The sequence below is a fragment of the Ischnura elegans genome, chromosome 12 (assembly GCF_921293095.1).
Source record: "Ischnura elegans chromosome 12, ioIscEleg1.1, whole genome shotgun sequence".
In the NCBI taxonomy this organism is placed as follows: Eukaryota; Metazoa; Arthropoda; class Insecta; order Odonata; family Coenagrionidae; genus Ischnura; species Ischnura elegans.
In genome coordinates, this window is record NC_060257.1 from 83,776,253 (window position 1) to 83,789,315 (window position 13,063).

The following is a 13,063-nucleotide window of genomic DNA, read 5'->3' on the forward strand; positions in this document are numbered from 1 at the left end:
GCCCCTATCCAGGGCATGGTTGTGTGTGGTAGTTGTTGTTTCATGTTATACCCTCCGATGTAAAAGGCCTTGTGAGCTGTTTTCGGGGCGATGGAAATAAATAAAAATTAAAAAAAAATTCCCTCTAACCTGCATTCTCCTGTGCAGAAAGCTTAGTGTGTATGTAAATGTCTGGTGGCAAATGATTGGGCAGAATGGTGTAGCTTGCATAATCCTTAGAAAAATTACAGAAGCAGGTAGACATCGGAAAATTAGTTTGCTCAGGCCTTAAAAGAGTTTATAATGTTCAGATTTTTGGAATGAATTATATGCATTAAATAGTCTTTTTCCGGCTGTAAGAGCTTCCTCAGTTCGCAAAAACAGGCTATCAAAGCAATTGCTGGATTTTCTATGAGAGAATGTGTTAAACTCTATTTTAGATCATATAAAATATATACATATTAACACTCTCTTGTATGTATTTATATTTTCCAGTGCTCATCCTTTTTTGAAAGAAAATCCAGATGTGTTCCCACTGAATAGTTCCCTCCACTCTCTTGCTACTTGTTTGAGTTTAATTGAAGTCCCACTAAAAATGGCCTACACTTTGCTTGTGCAAAGTTTTAAGATCACCTACCCCAGGAATTAGAAGAGGTTATTATAATTATGTAGTAAGTTTAAGAAACTTGTCAAGGCTTGAACTCAAACATGCATTTTAGGAGAAAACTTTAATAAACAGGCAATGTAGGAGATAGCTTTAATTACAGTGGGAACTAATTTCTCATTCATTTAAAAGAAATACTATGTGTATTTTATTTTTTGCTATACGTTTGCTCTGGGGCGGATCCAGGATTTTTTCTGGCGGGGGGGGGGGGGCACTAGGTTCTGACAGTTCTTCTAATTTTTGAGATTAAAAACAAAATACAACAATTATGGTAGAAAATATATTTTTATTTTGTTATTAAAGTTATTAGTATTAAATTAAATGATGAGGCTCAGGAATACACAATATAAAACGAACGTAATCATAGGCAGATCTAGGGGGGGGGAGGGGCATGTGCTCCCCCAGACCCTTTAAAAAAATATGCAAGATTTTTAATACGGTCCCATTATTATTGTGTTTGTTTTGTATTATGAGGTATCCTTGTGCCCCCCCAGAACAAAATCTTGTATACGCCTTTCTTGTGCCCCGCCCCCCAGAAAGGAATCCTGGATCCTCCCCTGAATGTAATGATAAGCGTATTAAAAATCTTGTCTATTTTAAAGCATCTCGGGGGGGCACGTGCTCCTCCCTTAATCCGCCTATGTACGTTTGTATTTTGTTTTTCTATTGACTCTTTAACAGAATAAAGAATATTATTATTATATTTATTATTGATAATTTTCTTCCATCATTTTAGGTCATGAGAAGGACAAGGGGTGGAAAGAAAGCTTCTCGTCTCAGAAGAGATATTCGTCTGAAAATAGCTTTCCCCCAACGAAAGTGAAGCAAAGAGAGGACAGCTCGAAAGTGAAGCTCCCTATCCTTCCTGAAGATGTTCTCGGGGCTCTGTTGCATTACGCTTATTCCGAGAGCCTTCCGCCATCCCTTTCTCCAGATACTGCCGAGCAATGCCTCAAGCTCCTTTCTCCTCCGAGTCCTCTTGCAGTGGACACTGTTGCATTCAGGAATATGTGTACATCATACTTAAGGAATAATGCTTTAAGGCAAGGTGAGTTTTTTCCCTGTGTAAAAAAATGTAAATATTTTGAATTGTAAAATAAAATGAAAATACTGGTCCGAATTCCTTGGCAATCATAGGATATGCTCTGCTAGTGCTGACAGAAAAGCAAAAAAAAAAATTCCTCAGCTGAGAAGTTATTAATGGCTTTAAAAAAATTCATGTCAAAGTTACTTACTTATTATTTGGTGTATCTGTTATTATGTGTACTTCTATTTCTTTCTCGTGTTGCAAATGACCAGATATAGTGACTCTGACTGCTGGGATTCATGGATGTCTGTCTAAGATGGAGGAACACCTAACAATGGGGGATTATTTTGGAATGGTTAGTTCAGAGGAAGATGAGGAAGAGGATGACATTGGAAGAAGGGCCGATGGAACGGTGGCACATAGACGTCGAGACAAAGGTCTCCCTCATCCCACTCCCAGCAGGCTGTGCTCTGCTCTGAAGCAGGCAGCAAGAGAGGCCTCACTCGGTGAGAATTTTGACCATTTAAATTGAAAAGTTTCTCAAAACTTATCATAGCAAACAGAGTAAGGTTCCATATAGCACTGTCGGAGGCGCAACTTGTATTTTTTTTGTTGGGATTTCTCACCGCTGAAACTTTGCTGGAATTTTTAATTGTGAAGTGTTGTAGGCAGTTTTTCATCTGTGTTGTATAGTCAAGGATATAATACAATAAAATATCACGGAAATGTCCCAGGTTGGGTACACACCATAAAATACATATTAAAGAAAAAAACTCACAAGACTAAATTTTCTGTGGAACCTTCCACCTTCCTCAGAGTTAGGAAAAGGACTCTAGTTTTAGTCCTTTTCCTAACTCTGAGGAAGGGGGAAGGTTCCACAGAAAATTTAGTCCGGTTAGTTTTTTTCTTTATTATGTATTTTACTGTGTGTACCAAACGTGGGATATTTTCGAGACATACACCTCATCGAGGAACATCTTGAATATAATAATAATATATATTTCTCCCATACATATGTACGTACAGGTAATTATATCCATTCAGGAAAGTAAGGTAGCCTGTAATGAGGCAAACTTCAAAATTCTTAAATGCTGAAAAGAAAAAAAAAAAAACATGAAACCAATAATACTCATTAGGTACCTAAAGAAAAAAATTGAAGGAATTTTGTGTGTAAAAAAAATCAAAGCTGTTGTGACTTTAAAACGAATGACATTGCAGAATGTACAACAGATATGAAGTTAAGCGTAATATTCACAATACATTTACAGACACTTTACAATTGCATTTCAATAGTTATCATCATATCGGCTGGTATGATGTTGTAGGTCCTTGGTTCTTGTTAGGAAACAAAAAGCTGTTACATCTGTTTGAACACTAATTTTAAACATTTCATGCTTATTTTTTTTTCTATTTAATAGCAATGGTACTGGCACTGGAGCTTTGTCAAGTTTATGCAAAAAATCAGTGTCACCTGGGAAAGAGGGAAGTTCGGGAAGTAGCTCAGTTTGCTGCGTCACGCTTAGCTCCTTTGGCATCTCAGCTGGATGCTGTGCTGTCTGCTGTTCTTAGATCCATTCCTCCAGCTATATCCCCCGTTGTCGCGGGAGCTCGCCATTCCCCCCCCTTGAATGACAACCAACGGCGTAATGGACACGATCACCATCACCAGCTGCCTCACGGCGATGGGTCGACGCTGCGGGACAGGCTGGCTTCTCATTTGGTGCCGGAGGTGAGACCACTACTATTTCCTTTCTCCTCTAGTTTATTTTTGTGTAAGTATTTTTAACGACAGTAACAGGGTTCCCACTCAACCGTGAAAACCTTAAAACCGTGAATTAGCCGTGAATTTCGTCTACCGTGAAAAAAACCTGGAAAAAGCCGTGAATTTCGTCCTAAAACCTTAGAAATCTCTCAATCTTGGTAATAATACCTACCCAGAAATTTTCAACTTCGTTCGTAGTGAGCGTACTTCTATTCATTGTGGCGAGCATCGTCGCATGAGTCAGAAAAGCGTGGGAACGAATGTTGCCTGAAGGAAAAAAACATCTTTCCCCAGCGCAGGCCTTTTCTCTCCCCCTCCTGAAATATGACACCACTTCTCATCAGCTTGTTTACTTTCCTCGACTGCCTTGGTTTCCCCTCCCTAGGTCACTGCTTAGTCCCCCTTCCACCCAATTAGGCTTCCCACTGGCTGCAGCGACCACTTTCGAAACCAAATCTAGATGGCCTTTGTGTCGAAAAATTTGAACGTTTATTCAACACCTTCAATCCTGTGATTGGAAGACCGCTAGCCTTAACAACCTGCTATGCGCTGTGGACACTACACTCCCTGCGTTTGAACCATTTCCCAAGGTCCGTTATCCCCCTCCATTCAGCATTCGCCTCCCCCCTTCTGACGCTTTCCTCTTCTTCAAAATAAAAAAAAAGGTCCCAGCTCGCGCAGGGATCGTATTACAAAGACCTTAGCTTCGAAAAAAATATCGAGTTACACGAGAACAATAGAAACGTGTTTCGCTCTCCTCCCTCTTCTCACCCACTGACCTTTTTCAGCCTAACTCCTTCAAAGTTCCCAGTTCCTGGAGGTCAACTGCTGCATGAGTCACCTATTAGCCCAAAAAGTATCTAACAATGATATTCAGCAATTGCTATTATGCTTTTATTAGATTGAAATGTTACTAATTTGCACGTAATTTAAAAAAACGAGACCAAACACGACGTATTTTAAGCGAGGAAATAGATGGAAAAATATGATAGTGATTTTTGGCGAAACGCGATATCCTCGTAACTGAGCTTCTCGGCAGTTAATTCGGCATTCTGTTCGGAAAACATGATATCAGGTTGTTATCAGTTATCAATTTACGAGCTGTACTTTAAGTCTCACTTGTCAGAGTTACTGACGACGGGATATCTTCTAAGGATTTTTGTTTCTCCCTACTAACAATCCGAATTCATCTGCTCATCTGGCGCTACGCTAATTAGAAAAGAGTGGGTATCTTTAGGGTAAAAAATTTCATGGCGCAGTCATATAGTCACGCTTCGCCCTCTGCAGTATGCTCTGCGTACCCCCGTACGCGATAGCATTAGTTCCGAACTTCACCTCCTACGAGTGGTTCCCTACTTTCCAGGGTGGCTGGACTTCGAACCACCGAGTGTTTTCCATGTGGGTTTAATAAAGTCAGGTTTCATTTTCACTAGTTTAATTTTATTCGTCTTCGGACCATGGCCCCTCCGAAGAAACCATTGGGAACTTAGAGAGATGGACTGAAAATAATTGAACATGAAGAAAAGAATCCGGGCTAGATGCGCCTGAATATTGCAGAGCGCCTTGGGTTGTCCGCTAGCACATGACGGTAGGGGTGGGGGTAGAGTGAGCTACCAAAAATATATTCATTAGACAGGAATAATTCAAGTACATAATAGACTATTTTTGGCCTTCGTGATCCATCTCACAACCAGTCACTGCGCCGGCGAATGCGGTTGTTTTAGGCACAACATGCACATTGCTCTCGTGAATACGTGTACTGGAAATGGTGTTTGATGGATTAGAATTTTTACATCAGACTGAAATCCATAATAGCAGTGTAAATGCCGAGTGGAGAGCAAACATTTTTTTAGTGAGGTGGCGTTTTCCTTCAGAATTTTGAAAGAGATATGGGTCGAATCAACAATATGACCTATGTGTCTTGATAAAGTACTACTACATATTCCTGTTATTATCTAAAATATTGTTTGAAACCTTTTATGAATATCTTAATTACTCGCAAAAATCCTGCGTTTCCTGGGACATAGGCAACCTAGCAAAAAAATAAAGCATTGATCGTTTTTCTGCATTCATTTTATAATCGTATCGTTATTAGGAAAAAAAAAATTTCCCCTAGTGGAGTTCCAAAAAAGGAGGGTAGTTTTAGAATCGTGTTCGTCTTAGATTCGTGCTAATACGGTGTATGAAATTGTTTTTCGATTTATTATGTTCTATAAACAATTTAAATAAAATTTTCCGTTAAGTAAGACAGATTGGGGTGGGGGAAATTCGGTTACTGTGCAGTAATAACAACGTGCACAAAATACAATCTCTCGGCGAGGAATTAAAAAAGGACCTCGGGTGTCCGGACGGAGGAAGGTCCGAAGGGTATTCGGCGTCCATACCAAAGCGCGGTTGGGCTGGTCCTTTAGTCGGCCCTGAATTTTGCAAACGATAGATCACGTCATAACAGATATCACGTTTCATCGCGGCGTTAACATTCACGGCGTTTGTCGCGTACGTTAATTTTCTGTTGATATACGGCCAGTGATTTTCTTATTATTGGCTTATTAACGCACCGTGAATTTAGCGAAATTGAGACCGTGAAAACCTGAAAAAAACCGTGAAAACCTGAAAAATAACCGTGAAAACCTGGAAAAAGCCGTGAATTTCATTATTCAGGTAGAGTGGGAACCCTGAGTAAGGAAACAGTATAGAACAGCTTTACATAGAATTAAGGAAACAGTTCATTACAGTGGCGTGGCGTTGATTCTTACTGCTATGTCCATTTTCTTTAATGTGCTGCCATAATGGATATATTTCTCTCTCAATTAAAGTTGTAACTATATTCTTAGAAAGTGTCAAATTCTCTGATCTTTGGCTTATTTTGGGATGAGCTCTATCTTCAATTATCCTAAACAAGTTTTTGGATTGAATTTAGCGAAGGCTTAGAGCATCACTGTACTTTGGGTCATTGACTCCAGGGTAATTTTATTGTACTGCCTGCTATGTTTTTGGAAAATATTGTGTCTTAGCGGTAAGACCACTTGGTCATATTTTTCAAATGACCATTGGGAATGTGAGGGACTGGCCAGCTGCTAGTTGGCTGGGACTCTACGTGGCTGCGAACTACAAGTGGGCGCGGGAAAGCTACACCTCCGCCACTATATGTCTTATTCCTTAATTTTTATTGTTCTGCAACATAATTATTTAAAATATTCTGTATTTTGTCGTTTAACTTTGTTTCACTGCATTTTATCGTCATCTACCTCATAATGAAAATAAAAAATAGACGCTACAAAATGCGATAAACTGTTGTTGAAAGTGCGATTTTCACGTATCTCTAATTATTGTGATGAATGTTTTGATGTGTATACGATCAGCTTATCTGATACTGTCACGTCACATATTCCTTTGTTTTCCTTTTAGTATGTATTTGAATTTAAAAAATAATCCGTTCAACTGATAAAAATAATTTTATTGTTGAAATCATGAATTTTTCTACTTTTTATTTTTGGTTTTTATCAAATCCTTTGAAGATGGAGTCAGCCCTTGAGGTTCTTTCTACTTTGACAATGTGCCTAAAGGAGGACATAGAAGAGATCCTGGTAGCCATGAAATCAAAAGGGGCATCAAAAGAAGAAAGGAAGTCATCTCCTTCATCTGCTTCTGAAAATGATGACTCTCAAGTCCAATTGGTAATTGCTTTTCATATATTTATGCATTATTGCCATAATTTCGAGCACAATTTATTGACCGTATTCTCATGTTTTACTCAATTATTTTCATCGCGCATATCTATGATTGTCATCTTTCAGGACGACGAAGGAATGCTCAACTGCATCCACCAAAGAATTGCCTTTTACCTCTTCCATTTGATGCAAAAGAAGTAAGTGGATCTGGTGCCTTGTGAAAGTTAGTTGTTTTTGTACTCGCTTATTTTCTTTAAGAAGCATTCCTTTGACTTGTGTTTTTCATGTATTTTGGTTATCTACATGTATATTAATACATCTTTACTCCTTGCTTTTGATTATGTGGATTCCACAAATTGTACATTTTCAATTTTCATGTACATATTTTAAATCATTTGGTCGAAGACCTTGGTGTTGATTTCTAGTCTCAGTGATTTGCTTCTTTAGCTGAAGAAATGTGGCAAAACGTACATTAGCCTTAGGATATGGTGGTGGTGGTTGCTTTTTTAAGCATATACATTTTTACATTTATGCATTTGATTTTAGTTTTCCAGAATATTGAGCATTAATGATTTTGGAGCTTTATATTACTAAGTCTTACAGTAATTGGCTTTCGATATGTTTACTGCTATCATTTTGACCATGAAATGATAATGGTTAGATGAAATAAAGATTACTTAAGACTTATGGATAATAGGGTGGCTTCCTATTATTTTTTTATTGGCTAAATCGAAAGATTATTACTCCTGGAGTACGCATTTCACCGTCTTAGATTTTTAAATGACGATATCTATTTTTCGCAATTAAACGAAAAGTGAAAATTTTGCATGCAAAAATGTGATGGCTAAGTAGGAATGCTGGGAAAAGCCCGTGCGACGTATTTCTGGATCCAACTGTCGCCGTGTGAGGTAACCTTGGAGCGAGTCTTTGAGCACTGATACGATGCAGGCTGCTACCAGGTAGCAGAGTACCCTGTTAGCAGGTAGCGCTTGGCTTAAATAAGGATTATTATTAGCCTATCAAACGAAGGAAACTTTCCGACCTTAGGCAATGTTAATGGGTGATTATTAAGAGATGTTTCCCTGAGCTATGTGCCTCATGCGTGCATTGGTAATCTCAGATGATGTAAAACTCCTATCTACTCATATAGAAACTGGGTCCCTGTGACATCACGTAAAGTGGAATCGCATGGGTGCCAATCTGGCCTTTTTCAAATGAGGTTAAAATTGACCATTAACATTCATTTAAACTGGGATTTCTACAACCAAATAATTTGTATATTATGAATACACTAATGGTGGGTAACGAATCGCAATCAATGCCTTTTCTTTGATGAAGAAAACCACCGTATTGTTGTTTTATAGCCTGCACTCTGTAATATTTTTTTTTCAATCTTGACCATTGTGAGTTATGATTTAAAGGTTGATGGCTGTGTTTAGTGATTTCTCTCTTCAATCGTATGTGATTATATGTTTATGTTTTTTTTTTCAGGGAAAGTTTTAGTGACCTTGGAAATGGAGGTCGTTTTAGAGTCATATGTCAAACTCTGGAGCAACTATCGGAAGAACTGCCAATTTTTCTGTTACGCTTGCGAGATGCTCTTGCCACAATTGATGAGCAGCTGGCTCCCGAACATCTCTCTCAGCCACTTGCTGAGTGGACTTCGAAAGTTGTGAGTGGAAAGAAAGATTTCTATGAGCCCCTGCTTGTTTTTTTAGGTGTTAAATACTTACATCCTCCTTGTCTCTTTGACATAGATGTGAGCAATCCATGCAAGAATGAATGGGAAGGATACAAATTTAATGGAAATATTGAATATTATAAATCCTTTTTGGCTCTGTTAAGAAACAATTTTTTTTTAATTGTACTGATTGACATAATATGTTTGTATTAGTCCTTCCTAGTAAATTATATTTGTATTTTAGGTACTTGTCTGTTTTCGCCAACATTTTTTTCAATTCATTTTCCATCAAACAATTCAAAAATGAGGGAAATTAATTCATTTATCAAATTCAAACTCAAAGATTCATAACTAGTGACCACATCTTGTGGAGCAGGTACTTCAATAATGGGCGTGGTACACCCTCCAAAGGGTCCGCTAATCCGGGACCCTATCCTCGATGAGCTCACTCACGCAGGACCGTCGCAAACGACCCTACCCCTCTCCTCGACCCTCCAAGCGAGGGGGCCTCCATCCCGAAAAGTGACTACTCTGACTGCAATTTGAAAATCAACCAATCAATCCGATCATAAAAAATGATTGTTTGCATCGCACTCCTGCCAATCAAGCAATCAAGTGCGTCTTTGAACCGTGTTTCTACGATGAAAAATAACGATTTTGTTAAATTTGGTAAAAACGTAGCTGCGGACCACCAGAAAATGGCCATTTTAGCAAAGTTAACAAAATCGTTATTTTTCATCGCAGAAACACGGTTCAAAGACATACTTGATAGCTTGATTGGCAGGAGTGCGATGAAAACAATCATTTTTTGATGATCGGATTGATTGATTGATTTTCAAATAGCAGTCAGAGTGGTCACTTTTCGGGAGGGAGGCCCCCCGCTAGTAGGGTCGATGAGACGGTCCTGTGGGTGAACTCGTCGAGGAAAGGGTCCTGGATTAGTGGGTCCCTTCAAAGTGCTTTTGCAAAAGTGTATGGCAGGGAGGAAGAAAAAGTACGTTCACAGCAGTCTGCCTTGCGAACGTACTAGGTGGGTTCACAGCAGTGAAAGGGGTAATGGATTGTCACCCTTCCATCCCTAGCGCACCATAAACTCCGCGAGGCATGAGTCCAAGAACTCGAGCTCTGTTCCATACTGCTTCTTGTCGTGCCACTTTGCCGAGTCGCACGTTCTCTCCATGCTTTTGGTGTGCACTTCCAGGTCATTGGGATTAAGGAAGTTGTATGAGTGGTTGACCTCGACGTCCGATGTACATCTTCTTCTCATGGCCATTCTTACAATTTCGTTTCTCTGGTAGTAGTCCTTTCTCCTGCAGCAATTTGATTTTCTCTGCAAGTCAAAAAGGTTCATGCTTCAATGTCCAATGTGGCTACAAGCATGATTTACTTTCAGTACCATTCCCATGGAGACCAAATATTATGCTTAATAATTTTTTACTGAAATTTCTTATCTAAAGTATCTTTTTAAAATGTTCAGCGATAACCAATGAGTACCTTATTTGTTTTTACATCATTGGTGGTCATCATCACACCTTTGTTGAAATTCTGAGCTCAATGTATGCTAAAATGTAGTCTTACCCAATGAACAGAGAAATAATTATGCAGCCTCAATCATAGCATTCAATAGAGCGTATGATTTTTTTAATAAAAACATATTATGTATATTCGCATAAGGGAATGTGTCCTTCAGAAAATCCTCGTGAGATTTTGTTGCATAGCCCAGATGTTAAGACATATTGCTACGGCAAAACAATTTTTTGGTCTGATGCCACACTAAAAATTGCTCCCAACATTCTGTATCTTATATTTCCTAATATCATCTTGTTAAGAATATGGAAAAGGCGCAGATAGATAGAAACAGCCAAATCTTCCTCAAGGGTGTCTTATGTTTGGCTAATCCTACCTCCTAGCCATTCATTTTTTGCCACCTGTCTGGATGCATTTGAATGCAGTTCAAGAATCAATTAACTGAAAGCAATACTAACAAACTTTTTATAATGATAATCATTTATTTGTCCAGCCATTTGTTTAACATATGAGTATAAGACACATCAACACTATGTTTATACATGTAAGTACTTGTAGCTGCATAATTTGTCTAAAGAGTAGAAAACATTCCTTTTTAAATATCAAACCAGTTCACATTTGCATTCATCGATCAATTCTTATTTAGTATTTATTACAATTGGCAGTTAATTGTGGAGTTTAAGACCTATATTTTTTGATCCTATTGCAGCATGCCTTAAAGTTCTGACATAAGTTTGGTACGATTTATAGCGGAAGTTATTTATGATTATGATATCATATCTATCACTGTTGAAAAGTGCTTGCTATTGTAGGAGTCATTGAATTCAGTCATTGTAACACATTTTTAACCTTTTGGGCTCCTCAAATTTAATAATGTTAAGTTCTCAATAGAATTTGAGAAATGCCTAAAATGGCATTCAAATGACATTTCATTCACCTCTTAGTTCCGTCATTATTTCGAATCTGGATGTATCTAATGTTTGTGATTTCCTTTGTTAATTTCAGAACAGTTTGTTGAATCTGCTCTCCACCCATCGGTCCATCCTACAGCCATTACTTCTCATGATATCAGAGCTAGTCCAGAGAGAGGCATTTTTGGTGTCTCTTCAGCGGCTGAAACTTTTAAATTGTTCATCTGATGAGGACGATGCTTGCCGTGTTGACTCACCAACCAAGGGCCCACCGCCTCCTTCTACATTTCCACCTGAGTGCGACGCTTCATCTTACAAGGTCAACACTTTTTTTTAAGGAAATATATGTTGTATTTGTTCTCTGTATTTCTTTTAAGTGTTTGGTTTGAAATGAGAACGGGTGTGAGAGTATATATTCAAATGAATTGATGTAATTAAAGAGTGTAGAATCATTCCTCTAATAGCATAATCGAAGGTGGACTACATGTCTCCCAAACTCTATTGAGTCTTCTTCTTCCTTTGAGTTGTTTTGAGTCAAAAATTGGCCCTAATTGAGTACTAAAAAGATAGCTGAAAAGTTTATCCTCATTACACGGGTGGAATTAACTCAAATTACTTATGCAATTTTCCCGGGTAATTAATCACAAAGAAAATTCAATGGTGACAACAAGTGCCATTACCTCTAAAAATCAAATTAACCCAATTTGCTTACACAATCGATTAGTATTCAGGGCAAAAAGTCCGGAGCAACAACGTAGAAGGCCGAACGCCTCTATTTCCATTATATGACTCCTTTCCTCTTTATTTCCATGTTGTCAAAGAGAATTGTTGTTTACCATTCTTTGATTCTCATTGTTTTCTCCCGTCGTCTAAGAGAATTTTTACATTGCTTACAATGGAAGGAAGCTGCTGACTCAAGGGTGACAGCCACCATATTAGGGACGCAGCTGAGAATGTTTCTGGGATTCTTGGAATTGATGAGGAAAATTGTCGTGAGATAAAATAACATCCTTGGGCATGTTCGTATATTTGAGATGGATGGGGAATGCATCAGTTAATGTGGTTTCCAACGTGATAATGGATACTTTGAAAAGAGATATGATACATCAGTAAGGCTCCTTGATTTTCGTGAAAAGAATGATTGTGGCTTCATATTTTTTTTGCATTTTTACACGATAAATATGATTTTTCGTACAATTTCGGATGGTCTTCGGGCATTACTTTCTCATTTGCAAACTGTTAGCAATGATGAGATTGTGAAAAGATGCATATCCAAAAATCAAGGAGCTGTAATCATTGATTTTATCTAGTTACGGGTCAAATTACTTTTGATTCTAATTCAATAAAAATTTATTGACACAAGGCATTTATAGCTCATAGCATCATCTTACAGCTATTTAAGTTGGTGTCTAGTCAAGAAAAAAATTGCATACATCACAGAATGAGCCATTCATTACGTTTCCTTACAAAAACATTGATTGCAAATGTAAATATTTCATAAGTTATAAACCCTCATTTAAAAACTCAGCCACTGAATATTAACATTTTTCCAATGGCTATTTTTGTTTACTCAATGCATCATCACTTAAACTTATTTAAACACTCAAACAGTTCTAGTGTAGGCTTTCGTGGTGGAGATTCAAAGGGAGAGGTTATCGGGATATGCACTGATAGTGACCATTTGTGGTTTTCAACAAAAATGCGAGAGAAACTGTCGTTTACAAAATGGCTACACATGGTCCGTATCCCATAAACTTCTCTGCTGAACCATCAAACAGTTTTATATTTTTACTCCCATTGGTATGCAGAGCTTGCCACTACTTTCAAAGGGTACATAGGTA

At 38.1% G+C, this 13,063-nt stretch overlaps 1 protein-coding gene across 3 annotated transcripts in view; it reads left to right on the plus strand.

The window, feature by feature from the left end:
* LOC124168966 overlaps positions 1–13,063 on the plus strand; it is a 51,684-nt gene that overhangs the window by 19,172 nt on the left and 19,449 nt on the right. For all 3 annotated transcript variants that reach the window (XM_046547388.1, XM_046547387.1, XM_046547389.1), the window contains 7 exons: positions 1,380–1,691; positions 1,943–2,176; positions 3,089–3,399; positions 6,951–7,109; positions 7,230–7,300; positions 8,595–8,775; positions 11,317–11,541. In XM_046547388.1, coding sequence (XP_046403344.1) covers positions 1,380–1,691; positions 1,943–2,176; positions 3,089–3,399; positions 6,951–7,109; positions 7,230–7,300; positions 8,595–8,775; positions 11,317–11,541 — 1,493 coding nt within the window. The remainder of the gene's footprint in view (positions 1–1,379; positions 1,692–1,942; positions 2,177–3,088; positions 3,400–6,950; positions 7,110–7,229; positions 7,301–8,594; positions 8,776–11,316; positions 11,542–13,063) is intronic.